Genomic DNA, 21,669 nt, shown 5'->3' with positions numbered 1-21,669 from the left:
CCCCTTTTTGAATAAGTTTCCCTTTGACACCCAAGCCAAAATACAATTTTGGGAATCTGGAAACTGTTTTGTTCGAAACTGAATGATGGGGCAGAATCAGAAATTATTTTTCCGTAAGTTTTTTCTTGTACAGCTGACCTTCTACCATTCAGGAGTAAAGGGAAGTCACAGGAGGACCGTGATTGAGAAGGAAAAGTTTTAATACGTCATGCCCTATGGTGGGGTCTGATGTGTGTGCACTGTGCACTGTGCAGCCTGGTCGGCGCCGTGGAGGGTGACTGCTCTGTGCCGATGACCAGCCGCCATCCGCCCCATTGTGTGGCTGGCGCTGCGTGCTGTCGCCGGCTCTCCGTCACGGCCCATCGCGCGCGCCGGCCGCCGGCGCGGCCCGGTCCGCGGCGCGGCGCGGCGGCCCTTCAGCGCAGAGCGGCGCGCCAGGTGCGCGACACCCGCTCCGTCACGGTGACCCACCTGACCAACTAGCACACCTTCAGAACCACTAACTATGGGCACTAGTGATGTCAATTATGGAAAATCGGAATACCGATACCAAACCAAATACCAATCCAAACCACGGGAAAATACCAAAACCAAACCAACCATGGGTAACTGAGGGAAATACCAACTTTTTACCGATTTATTAGCCTCTTATACATAAGTGAGGGCTTATGATACCAACAAAATACCAAACATATTACGATTGAAATACCAAATACCAAGTTGGTATCGGTTTGGTATCGGTATACCAAAATGTTGGTATCCGATTGACATCTCTAATGGGCACCAACATACTGAGCGCTCTTAACCCCCGCCAGGCCACGGCATTTTCATAACCCGGACGGCCGGGGGGCGGGGGGGGGGGTGATAGTTGGTACCATAGAGATCTTATAACATAGATATGCCCTGGTACTAAAAACCTTAATTTTTATTGGGCGTCTTCTAAGCAAGGTTTGCTATCACGAACAAATAGGCAAAACGATGACGATGACGATGGGTAGCATCCATCTAACAGCACTTTCAGGGCAGGCTGCTCTCTCATTTCTAATAACACAATCCCACACGTTAGTTTCATGCACATTTTGAAAATTTCTACAATGACTAGCGAACTGCGTTAGCGTAGCGAACTGCGTTCTACGCTACACCCTCGCGAAAATGCATTATGCGGGATTGGCAAGTTCGAATGACGGTGATTTCGAGTTGACCTTGCGGTTTCAGTAGCGACGTCCAAACTTGATACCTATCTTGGTTTTGTTGCCGCCACTTGCGCTATTGAATGTTACCGAGGTTTGGCCGGGTGAGGTCTTGCCGGGGTGTGACTGGCGATGATCATTCTGACTCGGTTTTCATATTTATCCCATTGACCCAAAACAATAGGTCACAACCACGTGAACGACATAACCTCAGGTGACCGGAATGGAATATCTGAGACATGCCAGTTGGTACTTTCCGAGTTTCACCTCCTTGTGAAAGACCCTTCCCCGTGCGTCGACGAGTGGATGCAACGCTGAATGGTCGGCGCCATACAGTTGTTGCACCAGACACATGGCCCAGAAAGACGGGAGAGAGCGTAGGCCTTTCAAAAAGCATACGCACTGACACTGCGGTAGCGCTATGCTCGTCTGATGCTAGGAGCATTGTCTACTCATCTAGTAAGCGTGACTACATTGAAGCGTTTGAGCATGGAACACTTACTAAGTAGTTTTGCTGCTTTCGTAACATGTTTCGAGGCCGTCGGTGGTGATTTACACCTACGGATAGCTGGCAGGACGCCCACTGGTTGACCTGACCTGATCCAGGGAGGCACGGTCCGCCGACATCAAAACAACGGTGCGTCAGCTGATTATTGGTCCTCCGATTCAGGAGAAATTATTAACCCGCGCCCTGCTGGGGGTCCTGGATTTCCACGCCCTGCTGGGGGGGTGTTTGAACACCCCCCCTTGTAACTCAGCTTCTGGGCCACGTAGCGATACGCGGAAGGCGGCGTTCGAAAGAGCGTAAAAAATAATGACGAAATCACTTCGGTCAATTTTTTGGTCAGGTCAAAGGTCAGGTCACCAGAGGTCATTGAAGGCAAAATTTCGCCGATTTCCAGGTCGAATGTCGAAAATTTCCAAGAAGCCAACGCATAACTCGGGAACCAATAGAGCTACAGCGCCGCAGAAAAGCGCATTCGATAGCCCTATTAACGCCCTTTCTGAGTAATTTTCTCAGATTTGACCTAACGTCAACGGTTTTGCCTGCAGGGGGCAAAAACTGCAAAAATAGCCGATTTTTTCTAAAACAGTTTTTCTGCAATAACTTTTGACCCAAGCCTTGTACGAGCTTACTTTTACCGGCATCGTGTTCCTCTCGTCAAGACGCATCGAACGAACTATAACTTGACCTTGAAAGGTCAACTTGAAAATTTGACCTCAGGTCAAGGTCATGACCTGACCGGAAAGAGTCATGTTGCATATCAGTCGATCCGTATCGTCGAGCTGAACACATCTAAGGCGTTTTCATCGCTCTAGCATGCCTCTATCAAAAGTTATTTGCGAAAAACTGATAGATACCATTCGTGACCTAAGATGACCTCAGGGCATAAACAAGGGTCACGGACACCATTTTCAAGTTCAGTGTGTCTAAACCACTTGTAATTCGGTGTTTGGGAGTGTTTATAATGTCTTTCATCCAAAAGAGGCGCATTTCAATTTTCTCCCATTGACTTATAATGGGGAGGTCGCAAAATTGACCTGACCTTAGGTCATCGATATCAAAATTCTGAGATATACATTTTGTACATGCTATTGCTCTTAGCAATCGCTGAAAGTTTCAAAGCGATCGGTCACTCGGTGTAGCTATGACAGACATTGAAAGTTTTTATGAGATGAGGTCACTTCAAGTGACCTGGTGACCTGACCTTGAATGACCTTGGTCTGAAATTTTCACAACATGTGTAGAATTGATGTGTGATAAGGTATACCAAAAACGGCGGCGCTCCGCGCCGCCGTTTTTGAGATATTCGCGAAAAACCACAAGGGGGGGTGTTCAAACACCCCCCCCCCCCCAGCAGGGCGCGGGTTAACGCGGGAACGCCGGCGCTAAATAAAGGTGGTAGGATTCACGGCTTCGCATGATCGTGTGCAATATTTTTTATAGTATCGAGCGAGGGGTATTGCTGGAGTTTTGCAAATAAATATTTTGCTCTCAGTTTGGCTATGCGATCGGGAACACTTCATTTTCATAGATACGATATGAAATAGGATAAACAGGCAATACCATAGGCAAACCCAAGGCTATGTAGGCCAGCCTTAGACTTCGCATAGCCATGGACAATGCGTAGAAAGGTACTCGCCGATCGTACCACGATACCACGGGCAAGATATCAGACTTTTGCAGGGCTGAAAAAGTGTTTCTGTGGTTGTCGTCCGAAGGAAAACAGGCTTATTTGGTTGTCGACTAAAGATGTCTAACCCAAGGCCATCTATAGAAGGTACAGTCACTCCCCCGCCGACCAATCAGAGACAGATCCTGAGTGACGTCACCCCTGATGCTCGAAAGGGGTACTCCGTTCCTTTACAACGTAAAAATGACTAACTTCATTTGAAGATTGTTGGTGACACTCTACACATATCGCTCATCTATTGATGTCATTAGAAAGTCCAGGTAATTTTCTAGCGATAAAAAAGAGCAGCAATATGCTAAGAAATGGCCGGTTTTGAAGATATGGACGATTTAAAAACCCTCTGCAGCAGCAGGAAAGCAACGTAAAAACGCATCGAGCTTATATTTTTACTATGAATAAATCATTTTTCAGTAAGTTTTTAGATATGGTATCGATTTATTCAACAACTTTATTACAATATTTTTATTACTTTGAACTTTATCTCAAAATAATATTTTCAAAAATGGCAACTGTTGGCAAGTAGCTTTGAAGCAATTGTGGCGCGCCGCGCCATTATTGTCCTGAGGCCCCCATATGATGTCATCAAAAGTGGAGTGACATGGGCCTGGTCTAAGCCGCGCCCCGCTTAGGGTCCTTGATTTCCACGTCCTGCTGGGGGTCCAACACTTTGCTTTTTCAACTCTGATCCTGGGTCAAGTAGTAACAAGCAGTAAACGGCATTCGAAAAAACGCCCAAAATAAGGACAAAAATATGTCATTCATTGTTTAGGTCAAGTCAAAGGTCAGGTCACCAGATGCCATTAAATGGAAAAAATATTGCCTATTTAAACTTTTTTTTTTGAAACACCGGCACACAACTCGGGAACCAATTATAGAGCTTCAGCTACACGGCGCCGCGGAAAAGATTCGATGGATGGCCCTTTTGACCCTTTCTGTGACTCTTCGACGGTGCCACTATAGTTCGTTTAACCCGCGCCCTGCTGGGGGGGGTGTTTGAACACCCCCCCCCCCTTGTGGTTTTTCGCGAATATCTCAAAAACGGCGGCGCGGAGCGCCGCCGTTTTTGGTATACCTTATCATACATCAATTATACACATGTTGTGAAAATTTCAGACCAAGGTCATTCAAGGTCAGGTCACCAGGTCACTTGAAGTGACCTCACCTCATAAAAACTTTCAATGTCTGTCATAGCTACACCGAGTGACCGATCGCTTTGAAACTCTCAGCGATTGCTAAGAGCAATAGCATGTACAAAATGTATATCTCAGAATTTTGATATCGATGACCTAAGGTCAGGTCAATTTTGCGACCTCCCCATTATAAGTCAATGGGAGAAAATTGAAATGCGCCTCTTTTGGATGAAAGACATTATAAACACTCCCAAACACCGAATTACAAGTGGTTTAGACACACTGAACTTGAAAATGGTGTCCGTGACCCTTGTTTATGCCCTGAGGTCATCTTAGGTCACGTATGGTATCTAACAGTTTTTCGCAAATAACTTTTGATAGAGGCATGCTAGAGCGATGAAAACTCCTTAGATGTGTTCAGCTCGACGATACGGATCGACTGATATGCAACATGACCCTTTCCGGTCAGGTCATGACCTTGACCTGAGGTCAAATTTTCAAGTTGACCTTTCAAGGTCAAGTTATAGTTCATTCGATGCGTCTTGACGAGAGGAACACGATGCCGGTAAAAGTAAGCTCGTACAAGGCTTGGGTCAAAAGTTATTGCAGAAAAACTGTTTTCGAAAAAATCGGTTATTTTTGCAGTTTTTGCCCCCTGCAGGCAAAACCGTTGACGTTAGGTCAAATCTGAGAGAATTACTCAGAAAGGGCGTTAATAGGGCTATCGAATGCGCTTTTCCGCGGCGCTGTAGCTCTATTGGTTCCCGAGTTATGCGTTGGCTTCTTGGAAATTTTCGACATTCGACCTGGAAATCGGCGAAATTTTGCCTTCAATGACCTCTGGTGACCTGACCTTTGACCTGACCAAAAAATTGACCGAAGTGATTTCGTCATTATTTTTTACGCTCTTTCGAACGCCGCCTTCCGCGTATCGCTACGTGGCCCAGGAGCCGAGTTACAAGGGGGGGTGTTCAAACACCCCCCCCCCCCCAGCAGGGCGTGGAAATCCAGGACCCCCAGCAGGGCGCGGGTTAAGTTTGCCCCTCACTGTAAACGTTTTTTTTAACACAGCACGAGAATTCCTAGCTGAATTACTTAGAGAGCTGGTTGGCGCACATTGATTTGACCAGATTTCACAGACGATCAACTTCATCAAATTTATTTACTATTTCACAAATTCGTAGCTGGTATTTGCCATACCTAGAGCCCCACAGGGATAGACGACTTCTCAGGAATTATGTCTGAACTATAAAATAAATAGCACGGCGCTTAACATAACGTTAAATCGTCGGTGTTCAAACCTTGTTTTGAAAATATTATTCATATCTACAATACAATGTGCGCTAACCAGTTTTCTCAGTAATTCAACTAGCAATTCTCCTTTTGTGACGTCATACCCAGCTAGCAATTCTCGTGCTGTGTTCAAAGAGACGTTTACAGTGAGGGGCAAACTTAAAAAAACGAACTATAGTCGACTTCCACTCACCTTTGAATAAAATGTGTTCAAGTTAGTACATGCACTTTAGTCGTGCAGACGCCACGGACCCTGTGTGCGAATACATTATAATTGTTCTCCTTCTTGAAAGCGCAGGGCACTCAGGCTGTCAGGCTCAAATGTCCGACGACCTTTATTCCTCGACCTCGGAAGTCCCGAGACACCATATCCTCGTGGGCATGACATGGCGTGCCCTCCCGCATCAAACTATTACCGGCACTGACGCGGTCCCACTGCGGACCTACCGCCAGGCGCCGCCGGGGGTGGGTATGACGTCACAAAAGGAGCCCCGGCGGATTGGAGGGGACGCTACTGACCGCCGGCCGGGGTGGGTATGACGTCACAAAGGGAGCCCCGGCGGATTGGAGGGGACGCTACTGACCGCCGGCCGGGGTGGGTATGACGTCACAAAGGGAGCCCCGGCGGATTGGAGGGGACGCTACTGACCGCCGGCCGGGGTGGGTATGACGTCACAAAGGGAGCCCCGGCGGATTGGAGGGGACGCTACTGACCGCCGGCCGGGGTGGGTATGACGTCACAAAGGGAGCCCCGGCGGATTGGAGGGGACGCTACTGACTGCCGCGCCGGCCGGGGGCGGCGCTGAACAGAGGCGGATCCAGCTCAGTTTTTTTTTGGGGGGGGGGGGGCAAACCATAACAATTTATCAATTCTGTCCATGCCTCGTCCATAGGCGTAATGTTAAAATTATGCCGTTTGGGAGGGGCAAATGCCCATTTTGCCCCCTCTGGCAACTATACCCTTTTCAACTAGCTTAAGACTAAGTTTTAAACTGAGGTTAGTATGTTATTTCTGGTACATAGGGGAAAGTGGGATATGACGGGCATGGTAGGTAAGACGGGCACCATCACTGTAGCCTAAACCAGTAGTGACATCTATTAGCAAATTGGTCAGGAAAGTAGTCAGCTGATCCTCTCTCTGGTGGCGAACGGTCGGGTATTGAATCTCCGTCCTTTTTTAGATATTAACCCGCGCCCCACTGGGGGGGGGGGGCTATTTATAGCCCCCCTCCCGTTTTTCTGCAATAACTTCCAACCCGCCTGACGTATCGACGTCAAACTTTCAGTACCTTCGGCTGCATCAATCTGACACCTTGTGTCAAAATTTGAACTTCATAGCTACCATAGGTCGGCCAGACATGACGTCAGAGTGACGTCATGTTCGGCCGATTTCGACGCAAAACATTGAACCACGGCAATCGCTCCCAAGGGCTCAGTTTTTAAGCTAGATCCAACAATTTCTTTGCATGAGAGGACTCAGAATAGACTGCGCTATCAAACTGCTATCTCGGATTTTCGAAATTTTGAAAATTTCGAAAATTTTACATAATAAAATTCAAAATTTACATTTTTACGTTTTTTTTCAAAAAGTTTTTGACTTTTCGAAAAAAAAACGGAATATATGTGATAGAACGCGTTATTATGTCTAACTCTAGCAAGTTTTAGCTAAATTTCTTCAAAAATGGCCAAGTTATACGCATTATTGCAAAAAATTCACAATTATTAATTTTTCAAATCAATTTTCACCACGTATTTGACATCGTACGCCAATATAAATAGCACCATCGTGTTCCTGAGCTCAAACTGCATCCAATAGACACCTTTTCTGTTGAAAAATTATAACTTCAAAATTTGACCTTTTTTGACCTGAAAGTGACCTGACCTAAGCTAAATTCGACTCAAAATGACCTCAAATGACTCAGACGACATCAAATTCGAAATCTTTGGCCTAAATGGACCATAAAACATGTGTCACGTGACCGACGCATGATATAATATTTTCGTGACCTGTGATGACCTGACCTTGACCTGAAAATCAAAGTACAAGTTTGGTACCCTCAGGGTACCTAGAGCATCTGTTCACGAGTGTGTGAACCAAAAATGAGCCCGATCTGACTTGTAAGACGGCGGCCAGAGCCCAAAACGTGAACAAGCCAAAATGCTAATAACTTTTACTTTGACCTGACCTGTGACGTCATCGGTGACCTCGAGGTCAATGAAATTAGGTTCCGCTCGACAGTTTTCCCGGGGCTATCAGACGCCGTTTGAATTTTGACGATCGGCCCAGCAGTTTCGGAGTTAGGAGGGGGGCTATGAATAGCCCCCCCCGTAGGGCGTGTTATACGCAGACCCCAGTGGGGCGCGGGTTAAGTGAAAACTAAAATCGTGACTTGCATTCGAAATGTAAAAAATTGGATTCATTGGATATTGTGATTGTTCTGTTCCATCCTTTCCGTTGAAACTGTGAGATAAGCTTAATTATGGAGTTCCGTTGAACTGTGGATGTCGGCGATCTGACCAAGCAACATGGCGCCTGGCGGCCGCAATTTTTCTCGTCGATGTCTAAATGGGGTAAGACGGGCAATAATGGAAAAAATGCCCGTGTTACCCCACCAAACTATTATCGCGCACTTTTGTATTTAAAATACGGATAGAAAGTGAAACATCTCTAGCAACAGCTCTTAAAGAATCTTTAAACGTTTTTTGTCATATTTCGAAGCTATTCGGTGCCATTCATGAGGAAAATGACAGGTATAAGTTCCACTGAACCAGGGATGTTGATTCGGATGTTGATTTGGATTTGGATTTTGGGTGTTAATTCGGACCTTAGGTACAGGATTCGCGGGTTTTAGCGGTAGGTTTTGCACCTAGAAAAATTAGTGTACCTCAGGCTATACCTTCGTCGTCTAAGCTTTAAAGTGTTGAAGATGCGATCGACTTGTTGGGTAACAAGCCGGCCATGATCGTGTAAAATGGCTTCATCGTAGATCAATTAGATTCTGAGATATAACCGGAAATGTGAAAGTGTAAAACCTACCGCTTAATCTCGCTAGAGCCGTACCTACCCACCGTTCCAATGGTCAGTATCCACCACGTTGGACCCGCCCCCCCCCCACACACACACACCAAAGTGTTGATGTTTACCCTCGCCCGTATTGGTGTTTTTTTTCCAGCCGCGAACGTATAAGGGGGGGGTTCCGTTGGACCCCCTTGCCGTTTCGCCCCTGATCGAGCTAGAGCTTTGCGGTAAAAACGAGCGTGTTGCCCGTGACGAGAGGAAGCCGATGCTACCCAATTTTAAGGTCCTAGGTCATCGGTTGACCTTCCAGGTCAGGTCAATGACCCAAAAGTCGGGAAAATCGGGACCTGTTAGAAAGTCGTAAAGCGTGGCTGCTATGTGGTTTTTCAGGGTGCTGATCATGAATATCATGTTAGTTTTGATCACAGGTGGTATCTTCATGCATTTAGGCCAGGTCGGGTCAGGTCAGGTCAGGTCAACCAGTAAGGGTATTCGTAGTAGGTGGCAACCGCCTCTGACAGCTTCGTAACAGGTTACGAATGTGCAAAAACTACTTCGTAAATGCTCATATGGTTGCTTAATTCGAATTCAGCTCCAAAAAGTGGCCTAGAAACATGTAAAACTCGAAAAAGTGAACCGAGGTCATCAAAGGTCGATGACCTGACCTGACCTTATGGTCGCGGGAGTCGATGAGCGCGGCCACGGTGGCTGTACATAGAACATGGCATGACGACGCTCCAGGCAGCCAGAGTGTACGGCGTCCCCCGCAGTTCGCTGCAGCGCAGAGTTTGGGGGAAATGCAACGTGAAGGTCGCGCTCGGGCCAAGGAAGCAAGTCTTCACTCCAGCTCAGGAAATCCGGCTGAAGGAGCACATCTTGAAGATGGAGAAGATGTTCTTCGGCCTGACTCCGAAGGACGTTCGCAGCCTCGCCTTCCAGTACGCCGAAATAAATAAATTTCCACATGGCTTGAAGAACGGCATCGCGGGGATGGACTGGCTGCAGGGTTTCCTTTCCCGACACAAGGATCTGGCTCTCAGAACCCCTGAGGCGACATCGGCGGCACGCGCGAAAGGGTTCAACAAACAAATGGTGTCGAAGTTCTTTGACATTCTGGAGAAGGTCAGTAAGAATGTCAAGGGTCCGCATGCCGTTTACAATGTGGACGAAACCGGCATAACAACCGTCCAGAGCAAGCCAAACAGGATTTTTGCCCGGAGGGGGAAGAAACAGGTCGGCAGCGTGACGTCTGCTGAGAGAGGCGAGCTGACCACGGCGGTAGTGTGTATGTCGGCTGTCGGAAACTTCGTGCCGCCGATGATGATACTCCCGAGAACAAAAGAGAACCAGAATCTGGAAGAAGGAGCACCGCCCGGGACGGTTTTCGTGTATCACCGGTCGGGGTGGATGCAGACGGACATCTTCACGCGCTGGTTCCAACACTTTCTACGACATGCCAAACCCAGTGCGGAAGAACCAGTTCTTCTCATACTGAATGGCCATCTCACGCTCACGCACACCAGAAATCTGGACCTAATTGAGCTCGCGAGGGACAACCACGTCACCATCGTGGTCATCCCGCCGCATACAAGCCATCGGCTGCAGCCGCTGGACGTGGGCTTCATGAAACCGCTCAGCACCTTCTACAGCTTCTACAGCTACAGCTCTACTTCTACAGCTTGTACACTCAGGCTATCGAGAAGTTCCTCCGGCAAAATCCAGGCCGAGTGGTCACTCTCTACCAGGTGGCGCGCCTATTCTGTCAGGCATACCTCAGGGCTGCGGCACCATCTACAGCTATCAACGCCTTCAGGAAATGCGGCATATGTATATCCCACGGACAGGGATGTCTTTGCAGAGGAGGATTACACCCCATCCGAGGTGACGGACGTGTCATGTCCTGAAAGTCAGGCGGCCGGCGCCTCCACCAGCGGGTAGGACGGCGCCTCGACTGGCCGGGAGGACGGCGGCGGCTCGGCCAGCCGGGAGGACGGCGGCGGCTCGGCCAGTTGTGACTGCCCCTGGGACTGTAATTTGTTGTCCTGTCCCTTTCGCCGGTCGGCCGTGTCGCGATCGATGCGATCAGTCGGCGGTGCACACGTGTTGGCCGGGTCGTCCAGGCCAGGTGATACCACGGCCTTTCCGGAGATTCCCAGCAGATAGCACGAGCAGGCGCCGGCCGGACAGACGGAGACGGCTTGAGACGGCCGGGCGGCCCAGTCGTCATTCTAGCGGACCCATTCCGGCAGGTATTGTAGTATCAGCACTGTGGGTACTATAGGTAGCTACTGTAGCCAGGGGGTAGCCAGTAACAGTTGGTAGCATTACACCAAATGGGCGATCAAAAAACAGGGTTTCGGAGTTGTGGTAACGCTGTCTCAACTCCTACTCCGACTCCGACTCCGGGCTCCTGACCGACTCCGACTTCGACTCCGACTCCGGGCCTGATACGAAGGGCAATTACGGCCGCCAAAATTTCCGTGATATGACACCCCATGTAACTTTGACCTGTGACCTACTTTCGAGACCATGTTTGGCCGGAATCGCGATTCAGCGTATGTCGGCTCGCATTAGCCGCAAGTTTGCAGTCTTTTCGTGGTTTAAAGCGTTCAAGCATGGAGTATTATGTTGCTCCCATGCATTAGGGTGGGTGTCAAGGTCACCGGAAGGTCAGGTAAGGTCATTGACCTTTGATGACCTTGGTTCAATTTTTCGAGTTTTACATGTTTCTAGGCTAGTTTTTGGAGCTAAATTCGAATCTAACTAGCAACCATTTCAACATTTACTATGTAGCTTTGGTGCCTTTGTAACATGTTACGAAGCTGTCAGAGGCGGTTGCCACCTTCTACAAATACCCGGCAACATCCTTACTGGTTGACCTGACCTGACCTACCCGACCTGGCCTAAATGCATGAAGACATCATCTATGATCATAAATAACATTATATGAATTCGTGATCAGCACCCCCCCCCCAAAAAAAAAAAACATAGCAGCCACCCTTTACGACGTTCTAACAGGTCCCGATTTTCCCGACTTTTGGGTCATTGACCTGACCTGGAAGATCAACCGATGACCTAGGACCTTACAAATGGGTATCATCAGCTTCCTCTTGTCACGGGCAACACGCTCGTCTTTTCCGCGAAGCTCTAGCTCGACCAGGGGCGAAACGCAGATTTTTTTTACCGATGCCACTGGGACTTTTAAATCTCATGTTTTGAAGTATATATCATCTTTTTAAAGTCATAGAGCCTTTTTACAAGCTCCGTTTTTTTAGATTCATCTTAACTCACAGATTTTTTTATTTTTTGTGCATTATATTTTTAGCTATATTTATCGTAATATTTACCTACTGTTTACTCTGCATTGTTTGCCCGTATGTCATTGTTTATCATGTATAGTGTTAGTTTGACTTCGCCTGTCAGTGGGGGTCCGCCCTGTTGGTGATCACTTGAATAAATAAATAACATAAATAAAACGGCAGGGGGTCCAACGGACCCCTTCTATGCGTTCGCGGCTGGAAAAACACCACTAGGGGCGAGGGTGAATTAAGCCAAATCTGAGGGCTTATTTCAGAAAGACCGCTAAAAGAGCAATGGAATGCACTTTTCCGTGACGATGTAGCTCTATTGGTCCCCGAGGTAAGGGCCGGTCTTTCGAGAAATGTTGTTATATGCAACATTTTACCTTTGATGACCTCTGGTGACGTGACCTTTGACCTGACCTAGAAATGAGTTTTTTTTACCTAGTCTGAGTTTTATGAAATGACTGCACCTGTTACTGGGTATGCTGCCCGTTGGTGTTGAATTGAAATAAAGAATAAAGAATGACTGATTACTCTATCTGGAATTTTGGGCGCTCTTTCGAATGCCACTTACTACGTGTCGCTATGTGGCCAAGGAGCCGAGTTAGAAGGGGAGTGTTCAATCAACACTTCCCGGCCCGGCGCGTTTGACGCCGAGCCCGAGCATCGGTCCGGCGCGGATTGATGTTTGGCTGCTACATCCAAAGTCGCAAAAAGTCGCAAGAAATGACTGTTGGATCTTGTAGTGCAATGACTCATTGACATGTAGCGAGATTTTCGAAGCGGTACTTTGCGGTACTTTTTTTAACCCGCGCACCGACGGGGGTCTGCGCCAACTTAGTACCGACGGGGGGGGGGGCGGATGACCGCCCCCACCCCTGAGATCTCGAGAACGAAGCAGGATAGCGACAAGCGGCAAACGGCATCGGATACGCACGGTCAAGATCTACAATTTTTACAAAGGTCATTTTCAGGTCAGGTCAAAGATGACGTCACAGGGGTCGAAAAAGTCAAAATGGCGGCGCATAATATGGAGAGAGTTTTTCTCGAATAACTTTCGAATTAGTCAAGATAGGAACAAACTAAGGGCAGCATCGTGATCCTCTCGTCAATCCGCATCGAATGACATATATGTTGACCTCGAAAGGTCAAGGTCAAAGGTTGACCTCAGGTCACGTGACCTCGAGGTCATCATGTATATCATTCGATGCGTCTTGACGAGCTGAACACAATGAGACCATCCACGCGTCTGTATCTTGTTCCTGTACGGAGTTATTGGCCAAAAACCTTTGGTGACCTTTGATGACGTCACATGACCTCACAGCTGCCCAACAGCAAAACAGACCTCAAGGTAGTGAAGGTTGATCGTATATGAAGTCATGTATGGTATATGGGGCCATTCCGACCCGTTTTAGTGGTAAAAACAGGGAGTTGATTTTTCCCCCATTGACTTATAATGGGGAGGTCGCGAAATTGACCTGACCTTAGGTCACCGATATCAAAATTCCGAGATAAACAAATTGTAGCTACTAATGACCTAATAACATCCTGCGACTTTCAAAGGCCTCCGACATCTACTGTAGCTCTGGCACGGTGACAAAGTTACAAAAAAGGGACTTGAGGTTGGGTCATTCAAAGTGACCTGGTGACCTGACCTTGAAAGGTAGGAGGTTCAAACTTGCACACCATGTGTAAAATTGATAAGGGAATAGTCATACCAAATTTCGCGGCGCTACGCGCCGCGGTTTTCCCGCTATTCGCGAAAAACCTCAGGGGGGGGGGGGCGGATATCCGCCCCCCCCCCCCGTCGGTGCGCGGGTTAATAGTCTATTTGTGTGTGACATCAATTATGTGAAATTATATTTTCGTCTTTAAATCTTTGTGGTACAAGTACATCATAACCAAGTACGAGTTCGCCATTTTCATGTGGTTATGTGTGTTCTGCAGACCCGGAGCTATCGTTCGATGTATATAAATGTGGAATTCCTCCTCAAATTGTGATTGTTTTCGTGGATCAAAGATACGCTGTCGAAGAGAGCGGGGGACGAGTTCGGTCCAAACGATTCCGAAGTTCATGTTTAAGCTGAGTTTTCCAGTGGCGGTTCTTCCATTAAGGCACTTGAGGCAGTGCCTCACCAGCTTTTGGGTAAAAAAGCTTTTATTGGGTGTTGCTTCCTTAATTTCATTCATGGCTTAGGCCATATAGCTTCCATGAATCGGCACAGCAATGTTGCTACCTTGGATGTTTACCATGCTACATAATAGTTGCCAATTTGGTGGCCTAATGCTTTTGTATGGGAGAATCAAGTGAGACACAGCCTTGCCGAAAATAGCCAAGATCGATTTATTGTGATTTTAAATATGAAACTGTAGATTATGTTCAGTATTTTTGGTAAGGTCTTACCGTGCTAGAAATGAAAAATAATTCTATATTAAATAGTTCAGGGATTTGTCTTATTATGCCTTACTTTTTTTCTTAAAAAATGTTAATGAAAAAAAATGTACTTTTTTTTCTTAAAAAATGTACTTTTTTCTTAAAAAATGGTCGCTGCTCCCAAAGGGAGCAGCGACCTCCGTTGGAAAAACTTGGGCTGTGAAACAGTGCCTCACAGCCTAAAGACTAAAAACCTAGGCGTTTTTGATATGGCACATCGGCAGCTCACTTAGATCGAGTACGTTTTTGGCGCGGTTACGACAATCAGTAATTCCATCGGTAAGCAATGCACATTGCACAATGCCCCAACCATTGCAAGACATATCGTCACGTAAAGTGGGCCAAGTGTCATGTATATTTTATTACTATACAAAAGTAGTAGGAATACTAGGGTTACCCGCGTGCTCCGCAACGCGAAGAAGGGTTATTGTTGACCCGTGGGTATTGGGTTGGTCTGTATCGATTTGGTTGGTATCCATTTCGTTCGATTCCTTTTTGAAGGCCAAGTATTTTGTAATAAAACAAAAAAGATACATCGCATCGAGGTGCCCGTGTCGTATTATCATGCTTTCAAGAATGATTTGAAAACTGGCGTAAAGTCCTTTGAGGGCCATCGATGAATTTCGCTAAAAATGACAATGTAATGGTTTGGAACATTTACATTTTTAAGAATACTGTTGCTCATCATGCAAAAATGATGAGTGAATATTGGACAGAATTGAATGCTTTTTCCAACGGTGCCATTTTTAATTGCCAGAGATATCAGATCATGGAGCAAAACCCGTGTGATTAATAAAGTGGCACAAAATTGACAAACACCATTTTCTCCCGTGATTTGTACCACCTTGATTTGGATCAATCAGCTTTCCACAATTTTTCCATGAGAGGCGGTACATTTCTCTTGCCAATAGGCGCTGTTCCAACTCGCTCCGTTTAATGGTCACCTAAAAATAAAATCAATTCCAAAATCCGTCAAAAACCGCATTTTTTTCAACCAAAGCACCCTCACGGGTGCACGTGGCACGTGCCATCCCCTGTACTGCATATCATTCGATAACCTGTTCAATTATCTACATGATGCTGTTTTCCCCGTGCCGATCCGGCCCACGGTTACCGAGATATTGCACGGGGATCGGACCCGTGTCGGGCAAATTTAGCCATTTTCGCCCGATTTTGCAAGCCGATTTATACATGTATAGTCTATGACGCGAATTTGCACTTTTTGAGCACGCGCCACGCGCTCACTAACGACCCGATCGAGCTGAGACCCCTCAAAGGCACGTCGCTTATCTTTGATCTATAAGTTGTGCAAATTTCACCGGGCTAGGTGCAACGGTCTGGCCTGTAGTCCACGCAAAGCATCACCATGTCGGGACCTCGGTAACGGACAGACGCACCCTCCTCAAATAGTAATATAGATATTCTGCGGGTGTTGTTGTACCTACTAATTAAGTTATAAGTCCATATACGAGTGCCTCACCTGAATTTTAACCCAAGCGCCGCCACTGGAGTTTTCGCCATGAAATAGCAATTGTGTTGGAAAACAAAGACCACAGCAATGTAGTATGATCATTTTTGAACAAATTGGTATAGGTTTCATTGCACATCCACAAAGTTCGATTTTTTTACCCATGTCGTGATAGACCTGGCGATCGGCCCAGTGTGCGCTGGTGCGGGATGTAACATTGATTGGTGTCTGAACACCTCCGTCTAACTCGGCTCCTGGGCCACGTAGCGACACGCGGTAAGCGGCATTCAAAAGAACGTCAAAAATAATGACGGAAACACTTCGGTCATTTTTCGGGTCAGGTCAAAGGTCAGGTCGCCAGAGGTCATAAAAGGTCAAATGTAGGCCATTTCAGCAATCTTGGAAACTGCCAACTCGGGAAGCAATAGAGCTACAGCGCCGCGAAAAAGCGCATTCGATAGTCCTTTTACACAGACCTTTCTGAGAATTTTTCTCAGATTTGACTTCAGGTCAACGGTTTAGCCTCCAGAGAGCAAAAACTGTACCTAAAAACAACCGTTTTCACCTAAAACAGTTTTTCAGTAATAACTTTTGATTCAAGCAAGCCACGACATTACTTTTGCCAGCATCGTGTTCCTCTCGTCGAGACGTGTCGAATGAACTTCTCGCTGGTCTTGAAAGGTCATTTTGAAAATTTGACCTCAGGTCAAGGTCATGACCTGACCGGAAAGGGTCATGTTGCATGTCGGTCGATCCGTAGGTATCGTCAAGCTGAATACATCTAACGTGTTTTCATGTTCTTGCACGTCTCTATCAAAAGTTATAGCCAAAAAACTGCTGGTGACCGTTCGTGACCTGAGATGACCTCATGGGCACACAGAGGGTTCACAGGTGCATTTTTCCGATTCATTGTGTCATGTTTACCCATGAATCGATGTTTGAGAGGGTTTTGAATACCATTCGTCCACAAGAGGCGCATTTCAATTTTCTCTCGTTGAGTTATAATGAAGAGGTCGCAAAATAAACCTGACCTTAGGTCACCGATATCAATATTCCGAGATATACGTTTTATACATCCTGTTACTCTTATCAATCACTGAATGTTTCAAGGCGATCGTTCTGCCGCTGTAGCTCTGACGAGGATTGAAACATTTTCTGAGGTGAGGTCACTTGACGTGACCTGGTGATCTGACCTTGAAAGCCCTGGGTCTGAAATGTTCACAACATGTGCGGAAAATATGCATTAACAGGTGTGCCAAAAAGTTTTGAGATATCTGCGAAAAAAACCGCATGGGGGGTGTTCAAACACCCCCCGGCCCGGCGCGGGTTAACCCGCGCCCCGTAGGGGGGGGGGGCGAAACGGCCCCCCCCTGTCCTTTTCGGTCGATATCTCCTAAACTGCTGGAGATATCGCCACCAAACTTTCAGGACCCCTCCGGACATCAATTTTACACATTGTGACCAAAAAATTTTCCAGAGGCTATGATAGGTTGGCCACAAATGACGTCAGAGTGACGTCATGTTCTGTCATTTTCGACCGAAAAAAGACCTTCGCGAGAAGACCTGTCACGCCTACAGCTTTGAAGATACAGAAAAATGATCAAGACATAAAAGGTGTAGAATTAACAGGGTTACAAAACTGCTATCTCGGATTTTTGAAATTTTGGAGTTTTGGCCCCCAAAAATCAAAAAAGCATTTTTTTGGATATATTAGCCAAAAAATCCAAAAAAGTTTTTTGAGTTTCGAAAAAACCGGAATATATGTGATAGTACCTACCGTCTTCTATCTACATACCAAATTTCAGATCGATACCTCGTTTTTTGGCCAAGTTATAGCGAAAAAAACTGTTCAAAAATGATGACGTCAAATTTTCAAACTCAATTTTTGGCAATTCTAGACCTCGTAGAGCAAAACAAAGACCACCATTAGACTCCCCGTGACGAGCTGCATCGAATCGATACCCATTTTATGCAAAAATATCAACTTTGAAATTTGACCTAATTTGACCTGACCTTGACCTGACCTTCACCAAAACGTGACCTAGGCTGGCCCCAAAGGCTGCCTAACCCACATAATCGCATTTGTCATGTAAAATGGACCATAAAACATGTATCACACGACACTTTCATATTGTGACCCCCGGTGACCTGACCTCGCTGTGACCTGACCTGGTATCAGTGACCTCAGATAGCAAAGTATGTGTTTGACGAACAATGTACCATCGATGGTTATCAATAAATTACCAATTTACTCGATTTCACAACACATTTCTTGAAATGCCTGTGAACGGTGAAAATCTGACCTTTGATCTGACCTGTGACGTCATCGGTTTGACCTAGGTCAATGAAATTTGGTCACAAGGTAGTTCCCGGGTGGGTCTATCGAACGCCGTTTAAATTTTGAAAATCGGACGGTAACTTTCCGAGATCTTAGGGGGGGGGCCGAAACGCCCCCCCCCCCCCCCTACGGGTGGTAGGGTCCGCCGGTAGCCCTACGGGGCGCGGGTTAATATGGTACTGTGCTGTAACCAACATTTACGTATGGGTGTGGAGCATTGTTGTGAAGATAGTATGTAATAAAAAGGTGAACAATGTCTTAAATAATTCCGTCGTTATTTTTATTGACGCTTTTTTAACGCCGCGCCTACCGCGTATCGCCCATGAGCCAAGCTAGAGGGTGCGCTTGTTGAAACACTCCTTCCCAGCAGGGCGAGGGAATCCAGCAGCACGATCGGGGCGCGGACTAAAGATATTTAAACATAACTAGAGGTACAGGTTTACGCGATAACTGTATGTTTTGATATGTATGATTAACGGGTGCATTAGTTTGGGTGTAGAAGCTTGCATTTTTATTGGTATTATTTGTGAAGAACTGGGTAACTGCTTTTAATTGAACTGTAAAGTATGATGGTGATGCATGCGAGTTGTTCGAGCCCTTAAGTTAGGATGTTACTCAATTCAACCCTACCCCACCCTACCCTACCCTACCCTACCCTACCCTACCCTACCCTACCCCTACCTCTACCTCTACACTACCCTACCCTACCCTACCCTACCCTACCATACCCTACCCTACCCTAACATACCATACCCTACCCTACCCTTACACTACCCTACCCTACCCTACCCCTACCCCTACCCTACCGTACAATACCCTACCCTACCCTACCCTTACACTACCCTACCCTACCCTACCCTTACCCTACCCTACCGTACCCTACCCCTACACTACCCTACACTACCCTACCCTACCCTACCCTAGGCCATACCCTACCATACCCTACCCTACCCTACCCTACCCTTACACTACCCTACCCTACCCTACCCCTACCCTACCCTACCCTACCCCACCCTACCTATACCCGTACCCCTACCCTACCCTACCCTACACTACCCTACCCTACCCCTACCCCTACACTACCCTACCCTACCCTACTCCTACACAAACCTACCCTACCCTACACAAACCTACCCTACCCTACCCTAACCCTATCCTACCCTACCCTACCCTACCCTACCCCTACCCCTACCCCTACCCCTAACCTACCGTACCCTACCCTGTCCTACCCTACCCTACCCTACCCTACCTTACACTACCACCGACAGTCCAAGTTTCAGCTAAATCGGCCCAGAAACGGCTGAGATTTTGCAAAAATAAATTAATTGTATTTACTGGCGAATCCTCTTGGCGAGCGGTGCCCAGCGTCGGTATTCATTGTCAAAGGTCAACGACCTGCCGATATGCTTTTCACTCAGGTTTTTAAGCGAACAACTGAGCCTAAAGCACGTGCCCTCTGCTCGGCGCCGGTCGCGGCCCCACCACGTGCACACCGCTGAACCCACACCGTCGTAAATTTAATACGACAAATGAGTGCACGCGACCGACTTGGCGTGAAAATTTCACCCCCGTAGCCCTCACCGTTCCCGAGCAATAGCCTGTCTTTGCCGATTCTAATGCTAACCCTATGGCGCACATGAGCACGCGCCACGGGCGCACCCTCGGCCGCATCGTGCCCAAAATTTGATACGACCTGTTTTTTTACGTGACCCACGACTGGTAAAAATTTCACCATCCTGCGTCAATCGACGGCGCCGTAATAAGCCTTTTAGGGAGTAACCCCGACGGCGGCGTGGGCGGCGGACTTTTTAGGATTTATAATATAGACTAGAGGTACAGGTTTACGCGATAACTGTATGTTTTGATTTATGTTATGTTACGGGTGCATTAGTTTGGGTGATTGACTTGTATTTTTAGCTGTATTATTTGGGTAGATTTGGGTAGCTGTTTCTAATTGAACTGTAAGGGATGGTGATAGTTGCGGGGTGTTCAAGTGTTTTGTATGTTGGGCCCTTTTTGAACTCAACCCTACCCCTACCCTACCCCTACCCTACCCCTACCCTATCCTACCCCCTACCCTACCCTACCCTACCCTACTACCCTACCATACCCTACCCTACTACCCTACCCAACCCCTACACTACCCTACCCTACCCTACCTTACCCTACCCTACTCATACACTACCCTACCCTACCCTACCCTACTACCCTACCATACCCTACCCTACCCTACCCTACCCCTACCCCTACCCTACCCTTACCCTACCCTACCCTACCCTTACCCTACCCTACCCTACCCTACCCCTACCCCTACACTACCCTACCCTGCCCTACCCTACCCTGCCCTACCCTACCCTACCCTACCCTACCTTACCTTACCCTACCCTACCCTACCTTACCTTACCTTACCCTACTCTACACTACCACCGACAGTCCAAGTTTCAGCTAAATCGGCCCAGAAACGGCTGAGATATTGCAAAAACAAATTAATTGTATTTACTGGCGAATCCTCTTGGGGAGCGGTGCCTTGTGTCGGCCTTCGTTGTCAAAGTTTTTTAAAGGGACCCTCCCACCTTCAAAAAAGTTAATGAATTGGCATAAAAGTGATGTAGCGTGAATCACAAAGAGCGAAAATGAACATCTACCAAATTTTACCGGAAAATATTCACCCGTTTTCGAGATATAAGACTTTTATTTTTGTTTACTTTTTGGGAATTCTTCGCTGTTTCTATGACGTCACATAAAGGTTTTCTTTACTTCGGCATTTGGAAGCAATAGTTTGGTATCAAAGTGCGACAAATATTGCGCGAATGATGCGTTTATCTTATCAAGGTCAATATATGATGGCCAATAAAGGATTCCAGGACAATTCTTCTTATGGCATTTCTTCGTATCGCAATTCTTCGTCTGCAAATCTTCGTCAGGGCATTTATTCGTATCGCATTACTTTGTCTCGCATCAGGGTCTATGAAAATCGGCTCGCATTTCTTCTTCAACGCAAATATATGCAAGAGTAAGCATTGAGGGACAAATAAATGCACCGACGAAGATTTGTAGACGAAGAAATGCGGACGAAAAAATTGTGCTACGAAGAAATGTCATGCGAGGATTCGTTCGGGTACCATGACATTTATGTGATTTCAAAGTCAAGGTTCTCAGCTGATCTGCTAAATCAAGCCAAGAATCCAAACTATCAAAAAACTATAAATATTTGTTTGTCTGTCACAGAGGTCTCAAGCAATATAAGGTTGACATATGTTGAATCAAAAATCTACTGCCACAACTCACATCTCCTGCCTT

General features: G+C 46.8%; 1 protein-coding gene across 1 annotated transcript; it reads left to right on the top strand.

Moving 5' to 3' along the window:
* The first annotated feature begins 9,553 nt into the window (after window positions 1–9,553).
* LOC122387706 (MFS-type transporter clz9-like) lies at window positions 9,554–10,765 on the top strand. Its single transcript, XM_043378115.1, has one exon. The coding sequence runs from the start codon at window positions 9,554–9,556 to the stop codon at window positions 10,763–10,765; it is 1,212 nt and encodes a 403-aa protein (XP_043234050.1).
* The last annotated feature ends 10,904 nt before the right edge of the window (window positions 10,766–21,669 follow it).

This window comes from Amphibalanus amphitrite, unplaced genomic scaffold (assembly GCF_019059575.1).
Source record: "Amphibalanus amphitrite isolate SeventyFive unplaced genomic scaffold, NRLGWU_Aamphi_draft 000295F_arrow, whole genome shotgun sequence".
Classification (NCBI taxonomy): Eukaryota; Metazoa; Arthropoda; class Thecostraca; order Balanomorpha; family Balanidae; genus Amphibalanus; species Amphibalanus amphitrite.
Note: the sequence above shows the minus strand (reverse complement) of the source record. Positions and strands in the feature narration are given on the sequence as shown.